Source organism: Colletes latitarsis, chromosome 3, assembly GCF_051014445.1.
Source record: "Colletes latitarsis isolate SP2378_abdomen chromosome 3, iyColLati1, whole genome shotgun sequence".
NCBI classification, from domain to species: domain Eukaryota; kingdom Metazoa; phylum Arthropoda; class Insecta; order Hymenoptera; family Colletidae; genus Colletes; species Colletes latitarsis.
In genome coordinates, this window is record NC_135136.1 from 30,410,633 (window position 1) to 30,429,865 (window position 19,233).

Here is a 19,233-nt window from a genome sequence, read left to right on the forward strand (position 1 = left end):
AAAGTTTCGTCCGTACTGAATTTTTTTCTAGAAAATGCGCAGGATTTGGGGGGTATGTCTATTGACCAAAAATGGTTGTATTCGACCCCCGCAACTGAAAATAATTTTTCCAGAACGATTTGAAATTTTTTAATTTTGTCGAAAGATTTCTCACCTTCTCAAATTTTTTTCTCAAAAGTGGGTAAGATTTCGAGGGTATGTCTAATGACTAAAAATGATTGTAATTGACCCCCGCAACCGAAAATAATTTTTCCAGAACGATTTGAAATTTTTTTTTTCTGTCAAAAAATTTAGGCACCTACCCCCTGTCGATTTCTCTTAAAAATTCGTTTTTCATTTTTAATAATTTTGTATAGCGCCCTACAGAAAAGTTGTCTAATACTTTTTTGTAGGTATCTATGAGCACTACTTCAAAAAAAAGTTTCATTAAAATATATTTGCTATAGTAGGAGTTATGGAAGTTTGAAAATTGGACCATTTTTATGCGGTTTTTCTCATTTTGCGGGTTCGAGGACCAACTTTTCGAATATTTTTGCAATTTCTACATATTCTCCATCAAAATACGCGTAGTTTGCTTTTTTAAACATTAAAATCGTCCAATCCGTTCAGAAGTTATGACATTTTAAAGATTCGCATGAAATTTCAGGAAAGTATTTTTGACCTCACGTTAGATTTTCGGTGAGGAATTTTTTTCTCGAAAATGATTAGGATTTCGAGGGTATGTGTAATGACCAAACATGATTGTAATTCACTCCCGCATCCAAATATAATTTTTCCAGAACGATTTGAAATTTTTTAATTTTGTCGAAAAATTTGTCCACCTACTCGAATTTTTTTCTCGAAAACGCGTAGGAATTCGAAGGTGTGTCTATTCACCAAAAATGCTTATAATTGACCCCTGCAACCAAAAATAATTTTTCCAGAACGATTTGAAATGTTTGAATTTGATTGTTAATAACTTTTTAACGAAGCCTCCATCAACAAATTGATATTCTTGATTTTCGTTTTATTTTAGCCTCTAGAGTCCCCCATTAAAATTTTTCCCAGGGGTGGCCGAACGCCCTGTATAGGAATAGATTGAGTGCTTGTGAGAAAACGTAGCCCTCTGCTGGCGAGTGCGAGAAGTGTCGCCACAATTTCCTCGACTGTTCGCTATTTTACTAATCCGGTAATAATTGAATAACAATTCAAAATATTACATTTTATATGTCAGGACATTGAATAGTCGGTTGAGTACTTCGTGACAGAGCGTAGCCATCTGCTGGCGAGTACGATAAGTGTCGCCACAGTACCAAACTCGTAAACATTCAGAAACCAGAATTTCTGTTACTAATCTAACCCAGAGGACAGAAAAAGGAATGTAATAAAAAATATAAACTAGGAAATAAGGAAACAGTAAATAATAAAATATTAAGGTACTTCAAAGATGAGAAAAATTAAATAAAATAAGTAGCATAAAATGATATTTAGAGACAAGTGTTGTAAAACCAGAATCGACAATTGAACCATAAAGAGTATTATCGTTGGTAATGCTCAACGATGGAAGCGGAAACATTTAGTTCGAGGGAGTTACCAGTTAGTAAGAAATCGCAGGAAGGGGGGACAGTTATAGTAATAAGTCGAGCTGCGGTAACAAGAACCGTGGTATCATGATATATATGAGATCAAACAGGTCCTTGTAGAATCTGACAGAAAAAGTTTATCGCAGAGATGATCAAGATTTGTAAGAGAAAATTCGTGTAAATAAGATGGGATTGCTGTAAAAGAATTTCAAGATAAAGAATGCTTTATATTTAATTAATCAGATTGCTCTATAGGCAATTACACAGGAATTTTATGCTAGTTTATACGTGTACAGGGTCTTCTATTTGACCAAGGATAGTCGTTTATAACTGACATCCTGGCTCAGTGATTGAGTGTTCAAATCAGCTCTTTAATCATTAGTAGTTATTAAGGATGTCGATGCGTTGGATACAGTCGACTCTTGAGTTCATTAATGTACCCTTGCATGTTAGCGAACAATTAAATATTAATTCAAGAAGCTTAATTTGCGAGGGTTATTTCAATTGGTAGTTCGTAACTTGATAATGGTGCTTCGTTCGTTAAAGCTAAATCACTTTAACTTTCGACGTGAGAATTTCAGGCTAATAGATTCTGACCACGTTTGTGCATTATTTAGGGATCTTGTTAATATTTCGCAGGAAGGGAACCAAATTGGTGTTATAATTGGAGTTCGAACGATAGAACAGCATTCATGGCAACGAACAGGATTCTTCGACACTGTTACATCGTTTAGACAGATGGTAGTTGTTTAATTCGACTCGTGTCTTTCTTTCATGAAAAACACAGTTTCATAGTATCTCTATAATCCGCTGTTTCTACACCAGTCTTTGTTAATATCAAGGTATATTACTTTCTAAATTAATTAGGTGATCACGTCAAGAACAGAATCGTTGCAAGTCATTTTTTCAAATTTAAAATCTCGTATACTTAACAATCTTCTCCATAAGTTGCTAATTAATTAACTGGATTTCTGCTTGGTTTGAACAACAGGAATAACCTTCTTCAGTGGAAAAGGTAAAATTAAGAGCTTCTGAACTAACTTTGTTCATACAATATCATATCGCCCAAAGTCACGCATCAACGATTTAATTGCAATTCATATTTGCTCAGCTACTTTTCGATGGTTGACACAATCAACGATCGACAGTGGTTATGTCGAGCTGAAATCGTCCCTGGAGAGTCGTCGGTGTTTTCGTGCGTTTCGTTAACCACCGTTCGCGATTACTGCAACCGTAACATTCACCACGTTCGCTCGAAGAACAAGAAACGCTAGGGGATTCCAACGGATAGGGGGAGTGATGGCGGGCGAACTTACCTAATCCTAAGTAAACGTCGCCACCTTCTCCAGCAGCTACCTGACTGATCAAACATTTGTCTTTACTACTCGGTTGATTAAACGCTCGCCGAGTTTATATTGCATTCGAACCGGCGTGTCATCGTTCGTTCGGCCGCGTATCGCGAAGGATCCGAGTTGGACGACGACGATGAAAATTTGACGATCGAGGGAAGATGGAACGAAGAGATTTGAGAAAGGCTGGAATGTAACGATTCCTACTGAGACGTTTCCGTGTCTGCGTTTACAATAGAGTTATAATCTGGATCATTTACTACAACTAACCTGTATTTATTATACAGGGTGTTCGGCCAAACCTGTATAATAAATAATTAACCCCCCCCCAAACAAAAATAATTTTTTTAGAACGATTTGAAATTTTTTAATTTTGTCGAAAAATTCGTCCACCTTAATGAATTTATTTTCTCGAAAATGCGCAGGATTTCGTAGGTACGTCTATTCACCAAAAATGATTATAATCGACTCCTGAAATTAAAAATAATTTTTTTTAAATTTCTTCGTCCGTAAAGGCTCGATTGGCAAAAATTTTTCGTTTCCATTTAATTTCTGAACTGAGAGATCATTTCAAGGTCATGTAATGTACATATCTGAACGTATTTTAATTATACAAATATACGCAAAAGACATTAATAACCTTGTAAACTGCGAAAAAAATTACGTTAGAAAACCATTTCTTGAAACCATTTAAATAACATACAAAATATTTTATGTACCCCCACAATTCGAGTTATTTAGGTGGCTATATTATCCTGGAACGTTGAAAAATAGTATAAATTTGAGTGTCGAAAATGAATCTAAAAATTTCGGTAGTCGACGTAACTGAGTGTTCCGTATTAGATGCGAGCCTGAAGAAAAAATTGTAGAACGAATATCGAAGACGGAAGTAGAGCACGGTGAATTCCGACAGAGAGAAAATTAAATGAAGAGGGCCCATAAGCATAAAGAAATGTTCGCTGACAATTGGGGACGAGCTAGAGAGAAAGGTACGTTCACAGAAAGGGAACCGTTTCTTTCGTTAGGAACTTTTGATTCCGAACGGAGGAGAAATGCGACGACAGACGAGAAAGAAACGAATTCTTTTCATTGGTATTGGCTCGCCGGGAACGTTCCCAGCGACTCCAAAAGTAAAATTATTGTACTCGTTTATAACTTCGGTCGTGCATAAGCATTCTCCAGTTCAATGATCTCATTTTCTGGTGGGGTAGAGTAAGTTGGGTTTATGGATACGACATTGAGACGAAAGTTCAGTTACCGCAGTGGGTTAACAAAGGATTTCCACGCCCAAAAAAAGTACAAGTTTGATCCTCTGTCAGGGTGATGCTCACCGTTTCTTTTCGATTTCAACGGAATTGTGCATTTTGAATTGTTTCGTTCGCGAAGCACTATGCCCACGTGCTATGTACTGCGTGGACCGTGCGTATTACAACAGCTCTTTGCTGTGTTCTCTTAACCTTGTGCCCGAAGGACCAACCAAACTGGTTCCTTCGCCATGACAATGCGCCTGTCCACTCAGCCTTGTTAATTCGCCAGTTTTGTGCCAAAAATCAGATGACTGTCCTCCCCCAACCTCTCTACACCCTAGACCTTGCTCCCTGCGACTTTTTCTTGTTCCCAAAATTAAAATCAGTGCTGAAAGGACGCCGTTTTGACTCAATTGAGGACATCAAGAAAAATTCGTCATAGGCATTGAAGGATGTTCCAAAAGAAGCTTTCCAGGAATGTACCGTAAAATGGAAACATCACTGGAACAAGTGTGTTTGAAGGAGACAAAGAGCAATAAATTGCACATTAAACAAAAAAAATTTTTTTAAAATAGTTCGGTTATTATTTGAATAGACCTCGTATTCGTCCGGAAAGGGTTAATTCTCATTTAATTCCAGTTGGCTTGTTCCACCACTGTTTACAATTTGTGGCATTAAACCCATACGTTTTCATATTCCGACGGTAACAGTTCTCGCTGATCAACGATTAAACAAACGGTTTCAAAGGGAAGATTAATTTTCTGGCAAGCTAAAAGCCTTCAATCTAGAAACAATGTGTCTTTACTCTTTCCTGCGTTCGCGCATCACGCGCGCCGGTGGACGGTGGAATTAATCAGCCTCGGTTTATACAGTGGGCCGACAATGGCTTATCGAAAAATAGCGGCGAATTAAACGAAAGCCCTGACAAAAGGCGAGAAGACATAAAGGCTACAAAAGAAAACGAGGGGCGTGGAGGCTCGCAACATTCACGGCCCAGGGAAAGACAGTGATAAATTAGAGGTATGCGAGCTGCATAGATGGCCGTTTGCCGACGTTTAGTTCACATTTACTTGTTCGAGCACGAGCTAAATCGTCCGCACACACGGCCGTCTACGTGGTTTCGTGGCGGCCGGCGAACAGTCTGGCGAAATGCACGATATTCGGAATTTAACGTCTGACCAAATCGATCCTTTACTACTGGGTCGTTTGAAAAGCTGCTGGTGGTTTTTAATCATAGAAAACACTGTTACGAAAGAAATTTAGTGAACTCCAACGCGAGTAATAAACTGTCATTTGACTAGTCTTTTCTCTCAAACTTTATAAATACGGTATTTTCACTTGTATCTCTTCTCTGCATTTCTCTTTATTTTCTTCCTATCTTTCTATATGTATTCCATTTTCACGTAGTAACAAAGTTATAATAACTAATACGTGTTTTTAAAACAAGAATTATTTTTACTATTTACTCTTCTACTTAAGTAATGCAATTTGATGCATCTTTAGCGTGTATATATAGGGTGTTCGGTCACCCCTGGGAAAAATTTTAAAGGGAGATTCTAGAGAGCAAAATAAGACGAAAATCAAGAATACCAATTTGTTGATTGAGGCTTAGTTAAAAAGTTATTAACCTTTAAAGTTACGCCTGTAGAACCGCAACACGCGAACAGTAGCATGCAAGCGATAGTGGTTTTCACTCAGCAAACTTTAAACGTTAATAACTTTTTAACGAAGCCTCAATCAACAAATTAGTATCCTTGATTTTCGTCTTATTTTGCCCTCCAGAATTTTCCATTAAAATTTTTCCCAGGAGTGATCGAACACCCTGTATTTCTCAAATTATATTCTTCAAGAATATTCACACTAGAATACCTCCTTAACAACCTTGTTTGTATTGTGCTGAGATTTTTCACTCTTTTCGGTTCAATAATTCCGCTAGGGAACGATTCTTTCATCCCTTTGGCATGGAATGTTTCTGTTAACCTGCTGTCGACGAAAATAGGGAAGATAAGACGCGAATGCGTCAGGCTGATGTCTCGCTGAAAATACTCACCGCATTTGCCTTGGAATGCCACCGTGATATTAACACCCTTCGCGCAGGCTTCTCTGTTCAGCTCGCAGAGGGATGGATAGTCGATCCCATCTGTGCCGCAGACAGGACTCGAACCCTCGTGATCTCCTAAATTCGGGCAGGATTCCAAACATTCGCAGGAGGCCTCGGTGCCGTCTCTACTTCTTACGCATTGCGAACCCAGTGTACAGTTCAGTTTTGCGCAGGGGTCCTTGATCTCTGTAACAAGAAAGACCGTCGAGACGAGAGGATTAATAATCGTCGAAATCGTTATACTGGAATTGTTCAGTCGAAATTGGAAGTAACATGGGCTCCCGTTTCTCATTACTGCAAGCAGCGCGTGGAATAAATTAAACCTGTCGAAGGAAACATTCTATTTAACGTTTACAACGTAGTATGGTGCTTTCTGCTGTCGTATATTTTTTAATAAATATGCAGAATCGAGGGAGTCTTTGTTTTAAGGAAAATCAGTGCTAATCGATACTCATTCGTTTCCTTTATTGTGATGGAACAATTGGCGGATGCTTTTAATTTTACACTGGCTTTATTAGCGGATGGTATTTTCAATTCTATATTTTCGTAGGGCCACAAATCACTCAATTATACAGGGTGTTCGGTCACCCCTGGGAAAATTTGAGTAGGAGATTCTAGAGGCCAAAATAAGATGAAAATCAAGAGTACCAATTTGTTGATGGAGGCTTTATTAAAAAATTATTAAAGTTTAAAGTTCCGCCTATACTGAATTTTTTTCACGAAAATGTGCAAGATTTCGGAGGTTTGTCTATGCATAAAAAATGATTGTAATTGACCCCTGTAAGCGAAAATAATTTTTTCAGAATGATTCGAAATTTTTTTTTTCGCCAACATATTTCAACAGCTACCCCCTGTCAATTTTTCTTAAAAATTCGTTTTCGATTTTTAGTAATTTTGTTTGACGTCGTATAGAAAAGTTGTCTAATACTTTTTTGTAGGTACTCATGGGCTCTACTTCAAAAAAATGTTTCATTGAAATATATTCACTATTGTAGGAGTTATGGCTGTTTGAAAATTAGACAATTTTTATGAGGTTTTTCTCATTTTCAGGGGTCAAGGAACAACTTTTCGAATATTTTTGCAATTTCTACATATTCTCCATTAAAATACGCGTTGTTTGCTTTTTTAAACATTGAAATCGTCCAATCCGTTCAGAAGTTATGACGTTTTAAAGATACGCACGAAATTTTGGAGTAACATTTCTTGCCTGAAGTTATATTTTCGGTAAGGAATTTTTTTCTCGAAAATTGTTAGGATTTCGAGGCTATGTCTATTCACCAAAAATGATTGTAATTGTACCCCGCAACCGAAAATAATTTTTCCAGAATGATTTGAAACTTTTCCATTTTCAGGGTAACAGACAGAGTCAGACATTATATTTTCAGTAATGAATTTTTTTCTCGAAAATGCGTAGGACTTCGAGGGTATGTCTATTAGCAAAAAATGACTGTAATTGACTCCCCAATCAAAAATAATTTTTTCAGAATATTTTGAAATTTTTTAATTTAATATTTTAATAACTTTTTAACGAAGCCTCAATCGAAAAATTGATATTCTTGATTTTCGTTTTATTTTTGCCTCTAAAGTTTCCCATTAATATTTTTCCCAGGGGTAGCCGAACACACTGTATATTATATTTACAAATGAGTCATTTTTTTTGATAAAATTTTGTAGATACTTTAACACTTTTCTCTATGCAGCTAAAACAATTAATTTTCAAATTGAAATATTAATCCTTTGTCGTACAATGACGAGTCTAGTCAGATGAGTCCGTTCTTGATGTTTTTGATGTCAAATTTCACAATCATGAAGCTATTCGTTATCAAGCTTTGTATGTTAAACATTTTTACATTAACGAGGAATTTGTAAAATAATTCTATTCTTTTTCGTAGCCATTCCTTGTTCGAACAAATTTAAACAAAATCATTTAATAATTTTCATAATTTTTAGCGAGGTTATCAAAATAGTTACTAAGTCAAATTTTAAGTTATGTAATTTGCAATCGTCTAAAATCAAAGTATTGGTCTGTAAGTCAACGTATTAAAGATGGATGTGTATTTCTTTTATAATAAACAAGATTAAAAATCTTACTTATCTACATATTGTTAATTATGGTGAATTCGAGACAATATTTCCCAAAGTTCAATATGAAAAGATATAATGAGTATATCAATAAGTATATGCAACAAGCAGTTTAGTCATTTTCATCTGCCGTTTTCAAAGGTTTGAACATTTTTGTAAAGCAATTAACCAAGAACGATCCTGCTTCCTTTGTCAGGATACAGACCACCATTCTCAATATCTGACGAGAGACACCCCCAACACGTCTTCCTGAATAGAGACAGCCCCTATTCCCCTTGTCTGACCAAACACAGCGCCTATTCAACTTGTCTGGTCAGTGCCCATCACTATTCCCCTTGGCTGGTCAGTAATAGATCGTTAGGACTCGTCAGCTAGATTTTCGATAGGAATTCGATAATGATTTTGAGAACAATCCTCACCGACACTTTGTGTCAGTAAATACTATCTGTCCGTTAAAGACTTAACCGACCTTGACTAATACCTTGACTTTGTTAGTTATAAAATTACTTTGCAACCGTTTGGAAATTAATGTAAAGACTGAAGCACTATTTAAAATAGTGACTTTACTGGTCATGTTTTTACTACTGTACTGATTTATAATTCTTGATTATAGAAGATTTTAGATTGAGTGGACTATCTAACTTGGCTATACTTATCATTTTTGTTGTCAGTGAACCAATAGAATTTTCATCCTGATTTACCTAAAGAAGATTTCACTCTGTCTGTTAACAAATGAAAATAGTATGGATGGACAAATTACACGACACGTTCTATATGCAGTGAATCATAGATTTGCTTGTATAAAGAAACAAAGTTATCGTTGTTTGTTTCAACTGTATTAGTTTTATTTCTAGTCATTAATATCCCAATTACCAATACATGTTTTGACATTCATTGTTTTAAATTATGTTAACAGAAAATTTTGGGTACCATTTTTAAGTTCTAAAAAAATTATTTTAGATTGCAGAAGTCAATTACAATCATTTTTGGTCAATAGACATACCCTTGAAATCCTATCCACTTTCGAGAAAAAAATTCGAGTAGGTGTGAAATTCTTCGAAAAAATTAAAAAATTTCAAATCGTTCTAAAAATATTATTTTTAGTTGCAGGGATTAATTACAATAATTTTTGGTGAATAGACATACCCCTGAAATCCTAACCATTTTCAAGAAAAAAATTCGAGTATGTTGAAATTTTTCGACGAAAAAAATTTTTTCCAAATCGTTCTAAAAAAATTATTTTTAGTTGTGGGGGTCAAGGATAATCATTTTTGGTCAATAGACATACCACTGAAATCTTACGCACTTTCGAGAAAAAAATTCTTTACTGAAACTATAATGTCTGACCACACCATTGATATGTTTCACTGAAATTTCATGCGAATCTTTAAAACGTCATAACTCCTGAACGGATTGGACGATTTTAATGTTTAAAAAAGCAAACTATGTATATTTGAATGGACAACACGTAGAAATTATAAAAATATTCGAAAAGTTGGTCCTTGACTCCGCAAAATGAGAAAAACCCCATAAAAGTGGTCCAATTTCCAAACGGCCATAAATTCTACAATAGTGAATGGATTTAATTGAAATTTAGTGGTGAAGTAGAACTCATGGACACCTACAAAAAAGTATTAAACAACATTTCCGTACAGCGTCAAACAAATTTATTAAAAATGAAAAACGAGTTTTTAAGGAAAATCGACAGGGGCTAGGTGCCAACATTTTTCGACGAAATTGAAAAGTTTCAAATCATTCTAGAAAAATTATTTTCGATTGCGGGGGGCAATTACAATCATTTTTGGTTAATAGACCTACCCCCGAAATCCTGCGCATTTTCGAGAAAAAAATTCAGTACGGGCGGAACTTTAAACGTTAATAACTTTTTAACGAAGCCTCAATCAACAAATTAGTATCCTTGATTTTCATGTTATTTTGGCCTCTAGAATAAGGGTGGCCGAGCACCCTGTATACGGAGTCCAGAAATAGGAGATTCTATTAACAAATTAGAAGTTTTCCATCCCTCGTGGGCCAGTCCTCCCGAAACTGCAAATCTCACCCCCTGAGAGTTTGTACGGGTGGTTGTCCGCGGTCCCAAGGGGCAGGTAAATGGGCCCAAATTACTCCTTGGAACTAATTAAGTATACTGAATGGCTTAGAGTATGGCAATTCCTATTGTCAAAGAAGGTACATTTGCCAGATGACCAAATTAAATAATTTAAGTAATTGGAAATACATGATGCGTCCTATAATATAAAATGTTTGGAATTCCAAACAACACTCTTTGCATAATTTTGTCATCGTCCTCGTCGCTGAAATCTTCTATGGGGAAAATTCAACATTGTCGAAAATCGTCGTCGATTGTTTCACGAAAGAATTGCAAAGCAACGTATAATTAAAGTTCACCGCTCGAAGGATATCGCGATATCGAAAATCGTTGTTCGTTCTCGCGACGGAGAGACGATTTTCCAGCTAGGATCGACAGCCGGATTCGGTTTAGATCGATAACGTTTCTTCCCGGGCGTCGCGGTCGTTCCTAGCATCAAACGTAATTACAAACCGTAAACACGGCGCGCGGCGTAAAGCGGCGTGAAATTAAATCTGCGCGATTCACGATGAATAAAGTATCGTCGGACGCGGGGATGAAATACAGTCGCCAGCAGGGCCGTGACCGCGCCGCGGCCTTTCGTCTCCTTTCTTCCCCGGGATTTAAACAGATAAAAACCACCCGCGAATATTCAGCCGGGCGACGGCTAAGCCGGTGAAAATTTTTAATGGAACCGCCGCGAAGGAATATAGAACGGTAAACCCAATTAAAATGTTCTCCCGGTTCATCGTTGATACGATATCGCGTTCCTCTTAAAACGGCCACGCGGCGGTGTGTACGTAACGTTAAGTGTGAATTTACATTCCCTTCCCAGGATCGATCGTTGGAAACGATTTACGGCTGCAACCATCGCCCGGGAGTATTTCGTTTATCCTCCACGCATTAGCGTCACCCGTTGTCTTTCTATTTATAAATGGATCGCGTGGGAAGGAATTATTTCTTTTCTAAAAAATACACGCGCGTCTTATACGACTTCGTATTTTGAAAAATACTTGCTTGGACTTCCAAACGTTGTTTTTGTCGAACAACTTAGGACGCGTTGTTTATTCAAATTAATAGTACGAGGGGTTAAGACCCTCAAAATTACATAATAGCACAGAATTTACTTATTCAAATTTGAGAAATTTGCAACTTTACCATTTTACTGCCTCACTTGACAATAGGAAATTTACGTGTACTCAAACGTAAAGTAAAGACACCTCGCATAATAGAATTTTTGTATTTAAACAACGACCCAATAGGACGAGCTCAAAATTCAAGATTTAAAAGATTAGATTCAGATTTTCAACAACTTGTATGAATTAAACCATTTATATATATATATATATGTGTTCGGCCAACCCTGGCAAAAGTTCTAATGGGTAATTCTAAGACGAAAATCAAGAATATCAATTTGTTGATTGAGGCTTCGTTAAAAAGTTATTAACGTTTAAAGTTCCATACCGAACAAAGAATTTTTCGGCGGAATTAAAAAATTTCAATCGTTCTAAAAAAATTATTGTTGGCTGCGGGGGTCAAATACAATCATTTTTGGTCAATAGATATACCCCCGAAATCCTACCCAGTTTCGAAAAAAAAATTCGTTACCGAAAATATAATGTCTGATCACGAATGAATGATTCCCCTGAAATTTCATGTGTTTCAAATCGTTCTAAAAAAATTATTTTTGGCTGCGGGGGCCAAGTACAATCATTTTTAGTGAGTAGGCATACCCCCAAAATTCTAACCATTTTTGAGAAAAAAAATTCCTAATTGAATCTTGTCCAAAAATTTCATGTGAATCTTTAAAATGTCATAACTTCTGAACGGATTGGAGGATTTCAATGTTTCAAACAGCAAATAACGCGTATTTTGGTGAAGAATATGTAGAAATTCAAAGAAATTCTGAAAAGTTGTTCCTTAACATCGTAAAGTGAGAAAACCCCGATAAAAATGGTCCAATTTTCAAACGGCCATAACTCCTACAATAGTGAATATATTTCAATGAAACTTTTTTTTTAATTAAAGCCAATAAGCACCTATAAAAAAGTATTAGGAAACATTTTAGTACAACGTCAAATAGATTTATTAAAAATCAAAAACGAATTTTTAAGAAATATTGACAGGGGGTAGTTATTGAAATTTTTCGACGAAAAAAAAAATTTCAAATCGTTCTGGAAAAATTGTTTTCGTTTGCAAGAATCAATTACAATCATTTTTGGTGAATAGACATTCCACCAAAATCCTTCGCCAATATTAAAATAACAGTATTGAATAGTTGAATTTTGGTACACTAAGTCCTCGATTTATGCGATTGACTAGTCACGAAATTTTCTGTATAAATCAAACGGTATAAAAACGATGTATGTATTACGAATAGAAGGAAAGATAAATCCCGATTATACACCAGTAAAGGGAACGTAAGTAGTGTGAAATAATTTTTATTTAATCGCAAGCTTTTCAGAGGCTGACGAAAACGTTTAACTTAATACGACTGGCAATTCCTGCTAGGATTAATTTTCCTTCGCTCCTACGATATATTCGATGTACAATCTTTGATACAGAAGTTAACACAAAATAAACAAATCTATGCTTCTTTATGAAAAGAAAATTTCATTTAATACGAAATGTATTTTAGTACTAATTACACATAGTATTCGATTACTCAAATATTCAGAAGTTATTCATTGCATTCGAATACGTATAAAATATACGAATAGTAACTTGAACAAAAGAATCACGAGAATTTAAGGAATCGAGATATGTTATGAATGTATGTAATTTGGTGCATAATGTTTATTTCAGAAAATTACTCGATTGGAACAGAGTTGGAACAATTTATTGCACTCTTAAACTATATTTATGAAAAGAGCAATTTATAACAAATTATTTGTTTAGAAATTTCATAAATTTCTAACTATTCCGCTTATACAAACTGTAGTAGATTTTTAATTCTTCTAAAGGTTAACAGAATATTTACATTTAATATTACGACATCTTTTATTACAAAAAAAAAATTATTGATGAGTTTGAAATATCGAGAAACACGGAGAAATATTCAATGAAATGAATGATCAAAAGAAAAAAAAGAATATAGAATTTAGAGCAAGCATTATTAAATACATTTTCATATTATCAATGAAAGAAATTTGGTAGAAGTTAATGTAATTGAAATAAACGAAACACTTTGTGTACTAGAAAGCTGGAGAAATTGCCCCTGGATCGAATTAAAATTCAGTAATCAAAACGTTCGGGAAAAAGTTATTTTACTATTAATCAAGGTTCTGTGTCGTACAAGCTAATGATTAATGGTATTACTATAATAGCATTTTATAGGCGGAAAGACGGATTCCTCTCACATCGTGAACATCACTCACAAAGAACAATCACGAAGTATCCCCCCACCCGGATTTTGATGAAACTTTTCAGACTTGTGGAGCATCAAAAGTAAGAGATTAAACTGCCCTCCAAAGTTTCACCCCCCTAATGCTGTGGTTTCTGATGGCAAATAGAACAAGTAAACAAAATTAATAAGAAAGTTAAAAAACCACTTTTATCGTCCAACTCCCAAAATATTTGGAAAAACGACACAGACACTTCATTTGACTGTAGATTCATAATTAGGGAGAATTTTTATTTTGTAAAATAAAATTCATCTATAAATGTCCCGTACGTTATATATTTACAAGAATATAATTCTGTTTAAACAATTATTTCCATCGTTTGAAGTAGCATATTCGTATTTCCCTCGTACATACAATGTTTTCGAAGATTGAATAAGAAACCCCCAGTTCTGGAAGGTAGATTCATCCCTTAAGAGGACATTCTACTCTAGAGTTTCATTTATTTGGTTTTTTGAGAGATGTTTCTGCAAAATAAGATTTAAGTTTCTTAATTTCGATATTTAGCATACATACTTATCTATATTTTACGAATATTCACCATTTTTTTCAAGTCAAAATAATAAAAACTGACTGAATTATATGGCATTATAAAAAGAAGAATTTTCTTTATTGTTTTTTTAGCTAAATATGAAAAAGGTTAAGAAAATCCATACTCAAAAAAGTTAAAAGTGTCACCATTTTGTAAGTTTTCACTATTTCTTTTCATTTTGGTTCACACAATAATCGCAATTATATATTAATCAAGAATCCTTCTGATTTCTTCATTTCGGATAAGTAGAATCTAGAAATAGATAAGTAAAAAATAATATTCTAGATAAGTCGAAATTTTTTTATAGAATAAAAAAACTGAAACACATCATGTCAACCACTTTTATACAGGATGTTCGCCACCCTTGAGAAAAATTTTAATGGGTGATTCTAGAGGCTAAGATAAGAAGAAAATTAAAAATATCAATTTCTTGATTAAGGCTTCGTTAAAAAGTTATTAAAAAATTAAATTAAAAAATTTCAAATCATTCTGAAAAAATTATTTTCGGTTGCAGGGGTCAATTACAATCATTTTTGGTGAATAGACATACCCCCGAAATCCTACCCGGTTTCGAGAAAAAAATTCAGTACCGAAAATATAATGTCTGGTCATGAATGAATGATTCCCCTGTAATTGCATGAATTTCAAATCGGTCTGAAAAAATTATTTTCGGTTGCAGGAGTCAATTACAATCATTTTTGGTGAATACACATACTCCCGAAATCCTACCCACTTTCGAGAAAAAAATTCAGTACGGACGGAACTTTATACGTTAATAACTTTTTAACGAAGTCTCCATCAACAAATTGGTATTCTTAATTTTCGTCCTAGTTTGGCCTCCAGAATCTCCCATTACAATGTTTCCCAAGGGTTGCCGAACACCCTGTATAAAGGAGCCTTGTTCAACGACATATAATTCAGTCAGTCTTAATTATTGTCGCTCGAAAAAAATTGCGAGTACTCGTAAAACTAAAATAAATACGTACGCAAAATGACGAAATTAAGAAGCTTACACTGTTCTTGTAAGAAAAGCCCTAAAACGACGAAAAAAATGAAACTTGTGGCGTCGCCTCTCATGCTCGCCACCAGAGGGGCCACGCTCGCTCTCACAAGCGCTCGACCGACCCTTCGGTTGCTATATATACACTCCTCGACCGACTTCCCAATATCCCAGTCGTTTAAGGCAGGGCCTGCTAGAGAGCCTTACTGATGAGTCCATTAGCAGGCCCGGACGTAACACCCCCCTCCTTTCCTTTTCTGTCCTCCTACAATTCTCACGAGTTGCAACCCGCAGCGTCACAAACTCTAAACTTAGAATATCCCGTTAAGTCACACGCACCCAAAAGAAATCCGTATTCTTAGCTTTTGGCCCCACCACAAATCTGCAAATTTTCAAGAAAATCGGGGTAGAAAATAATCTCTGTAGCTCCTGTAATGGTTTTAGGTACTCCGACGATTTTCTGCGACGCGCTCTGACGTAAGATCGATCTGAAAATTAATTTTGAATATTTTACTGCACGGACGGCCCTCGAGACCGCGAGATTTTCCGTTTTTCTTTCCGGGACGTTCGTTACGCGTTCGCTGCGGTTACAAATCAAGTCTCGTTGACCGGGAATAGAATATGAAGAGGCCGGGACGTCGTCGTTTCGCTCGTTATTCGCGTTGAAGTACCTTTTGGGAAAACGTAGCAGCACTGGGATATCGTCGACCCCGCGCACAGTATCAGAAGGGCTTTCCCTATCATTGTTCGTGGCTTCTTCCGGTGCTCCGTTCTGTAAAATCAAACCGACCGCCATTCATCCCGTAGCTGCTAGCCATGCCGTGCAATTACACGCTGCACTTCATCAGGCGTTTTCTTTTCGCCATTCGAACGCCAAGCAATCCGAGCGTTCGCGAATTCTTGCGAACAGTAGCGACACGAACCCTTAACGACATCTACAGAACGAGATTTACAAGCTTCTTCGCGATTAAGCACGACTGTGTTATTACGCTAAGTATACAGGGTGAGTCTCGTAACATCATGATCTCAAATAACAATGATTTCTTGTACGAAGTGACACATGGTATTCTAATTTATTTTATGTTATTTTTTCTTTTTTATCAAGATATGAAGATCACTTTCAGTTGTTTAAATGGAATAAAACATACGTAAAAAAGTATTATATCAAATAGGGTATGAAATAAATAGTTGCTGAGATATTAAAGATACATTTTCATATCGTATTCCTCGCTATTACTGAATATCACAAAATTAGGACCTGTTTCATGTAACTTTACGTTTACTAAGCTTATTTTTAATTGGTTAATAATACCTAGTATCTAACAAGGACTGTGTTTACTAATATGACCCACGTTTGTATACGTTTGAAAAATTATTTGGTATTACAATCGTATTTAATAATTCTCATAATTTTTAGCGAGGTTATTAAAATAATTACCAAGTCAAATTTTAAGTTAGGTAATTTGCAATTGTCTAAAATCAAAGTTTTGGTCTGTAAGTCAATGTATTAAAGATGGATGTGTATTTCTTTTATAATAAACAAGATTAAAAATCTTACTTATCTACATATTGTTAATTACGGTGAATTCGAGACAATATTTCCGTATTTGAGAAGAAATATTAACCATTCCATTTAAGTTCATTCTATCTAGCGTGAACCTTTGAAAAAAATTGATTTTTTTGCATTTTCTTAAAGAATATAATTTGGAAAATATATCTGTATAACCTCATGCCTGAACTCCTGAAATTAACGAAGTTGTGGCTGTTCAAAGACGCGCTGGTCAATGTTACTGTTATAGGGATACAAAACTTTAAAAGCGTTTTCCTCGAAACTATGTTTCACAAAACGGTGTACACGATACAGCAAAATGTACTTGACCAATTGGTTAAAAATTTTAGATAAACACTCAGTACACGTACGGCTACAGCCTTTACTAAAATCAACTGAAAATTTTTATTTTTTATATTTTTTCAGGACCCCGAAGTTAAAAAAAAAACATGAAAAAATCGTTAATCTAACTTCAAAGTGTTGGGATGTTTTTAGTTATCGACTTTTCTCTTTTACCTTCATTTTATTTTCATCGCTCGTTTTTTTCATTTCAAACATATAGAACGGCTGGGATCATCGTCACCGTGGGACGACCTTTTTTAAAAGCGACTATGTATGAGAGTATGCAGTGCCAGCAATTTTAACTTGTTTTCGCCTGAAAGATTTAAAAATTTCACTGAAATCTATAAATAAACCTTCTAAATTTGACCATAAAAGATCTTATAGTTTATTCACAAAAAATTCCCCAAGAAAGCCTAAAAAAACTAGAAGACCCCCTTAGACAATCAAAAGTGACTGAAAGATTCAAAATTTTCATTGAAATGTATAAATAAACCTTGTAAATTTGACCATAAAAGATCTTATAGTTTATTCACAAAAAAGCCTAAAAAAACTAGAAGACCCCCTTAGAAAATCAAAAGTGACCTTCATATCTGGATAAAAAAGCAAAATAACGTAAAAACGAGTACACTATTCCATGTTTCCTTAAAAATCATGCAACTTTTATCTGAAACATTTTTTCGTGCAACAAATAATTGTTGAATTATTTCAAGTCGTGACTACGAGACTCACCCTGTACAGGGTATCCTAAGAACTAATGATACAAACTGCAATTCCGTAAGCTTCTACGCGAGAAAATTCTTTTTTGCAATTTTCTTTTTCAACGCGTTTATCGAGTATTATTGATAAAGCGTTGAAAAGTGCAAAATTACTAGTTAGACTTGTCAGGGCTTCAATATTGTATTATATGAACTAAATAGAGATATTTTTACTAATATAAAAATGTTTGACATAAAAATGTTACCTGTTAATTTAACAGGTACATGAAAAATCTTTTTCTAAATATTTTTACGCTGCTATATGTAACAGTAAATTTCTATGTCAATGTTTCTCAAACTTCAACTTTCTGAAAAACTGAACTAATCAATGGTAATCCATGAAATGTTTGTTTTATGGATTCTATTTGAATGGTATCTAAGCGTTGGTGAATTTGTTAGGTAGATTATGTCTTTTCGGTCGGTAGACGTGGCTACTGGAGGAGTCTAATGAGCCCATTGCAATTAAACAGATGCGTGTAAAATTTTTTGCTGAATTTACTCGTTGTTTGGTATTCCAAACACTTATTTTTTCTTTCACATTGAGTCTTAGATTTTTATGCTACAAACACACATTTTCCTTCTTTATGAGCAGCAAAATAGGTGATATATATGAATAATATTTCATATCATTTAACAATCTTTGTATGTGCATTTGAAATTCGCTTTTCTTTTTAAATTGATAGACTAAAAGACACGCAAGATTTTTCTAAATACAAGTGTTTTATTAGTTCTTTTCGAGATGCGGAGGATAAATTTCCTACAGATAGATTTTCTAGTCAACCTTGACTAATACTCGTTAGAAAAAGGTTATCAAAAGTAAATAATCTATATCATATCGTATGATTATTTTTTCTGAAGTCAAACATAATTTCTGTTGTAGAAGGTTGACATCTTTTAACCAAAGATTAGTTTACATTATTTCTAACAGAAGTGTTATTCAAATTAAATTAAAATTTTTCCCGCGTAAAATATGTGGATATTCTAATAGATATTATAGAACTATCCTGCGTGCATTAAAAAGAGCAAACAGCAAAATTGACAATGTTTTCAATCATTTTTAAGCTAATAACGATATCATAAATGAGACGATAAAATAAATCCAAAAATGAAGGTTCTGCTTTTTATATATCCTTAATTTCCAAACAAAGTTAATACAAATGTACAATAAAATAAGAGAGTGAAGTATATGTGTATCTGACAAATATAAAATTATGTCTTTCTGTTATT

At 34.8% G+C, this 19,233-nt stretch overlaps 1 protein-coding gene across 3 annotated transcripts in view; it reads right to left on the bottom strand.

Annotated features, from left to right (window-relative positions):
- The window catches only part of LOC143340550 (agrin), a 903,627-nt gene that overhangs the window by 92,484 nt on the left and 791,910 nt on the right, over window positions 1-19,233 (bottom strand). For all 3 annotated transcript variants that reach the window (XM_076762655.1, XM_076762656.1, XM_076762654.1), the window contains one exon: window positions 6,209-6,445. In XM_076762655.1, the coding sequence (XP_076618770.1) occupies window positions 6,209-6,445 (237 nt within the window). The remainder of the gene's footprint in view (window positions 1-6,208; window positions 6,446-19,233) is intronic.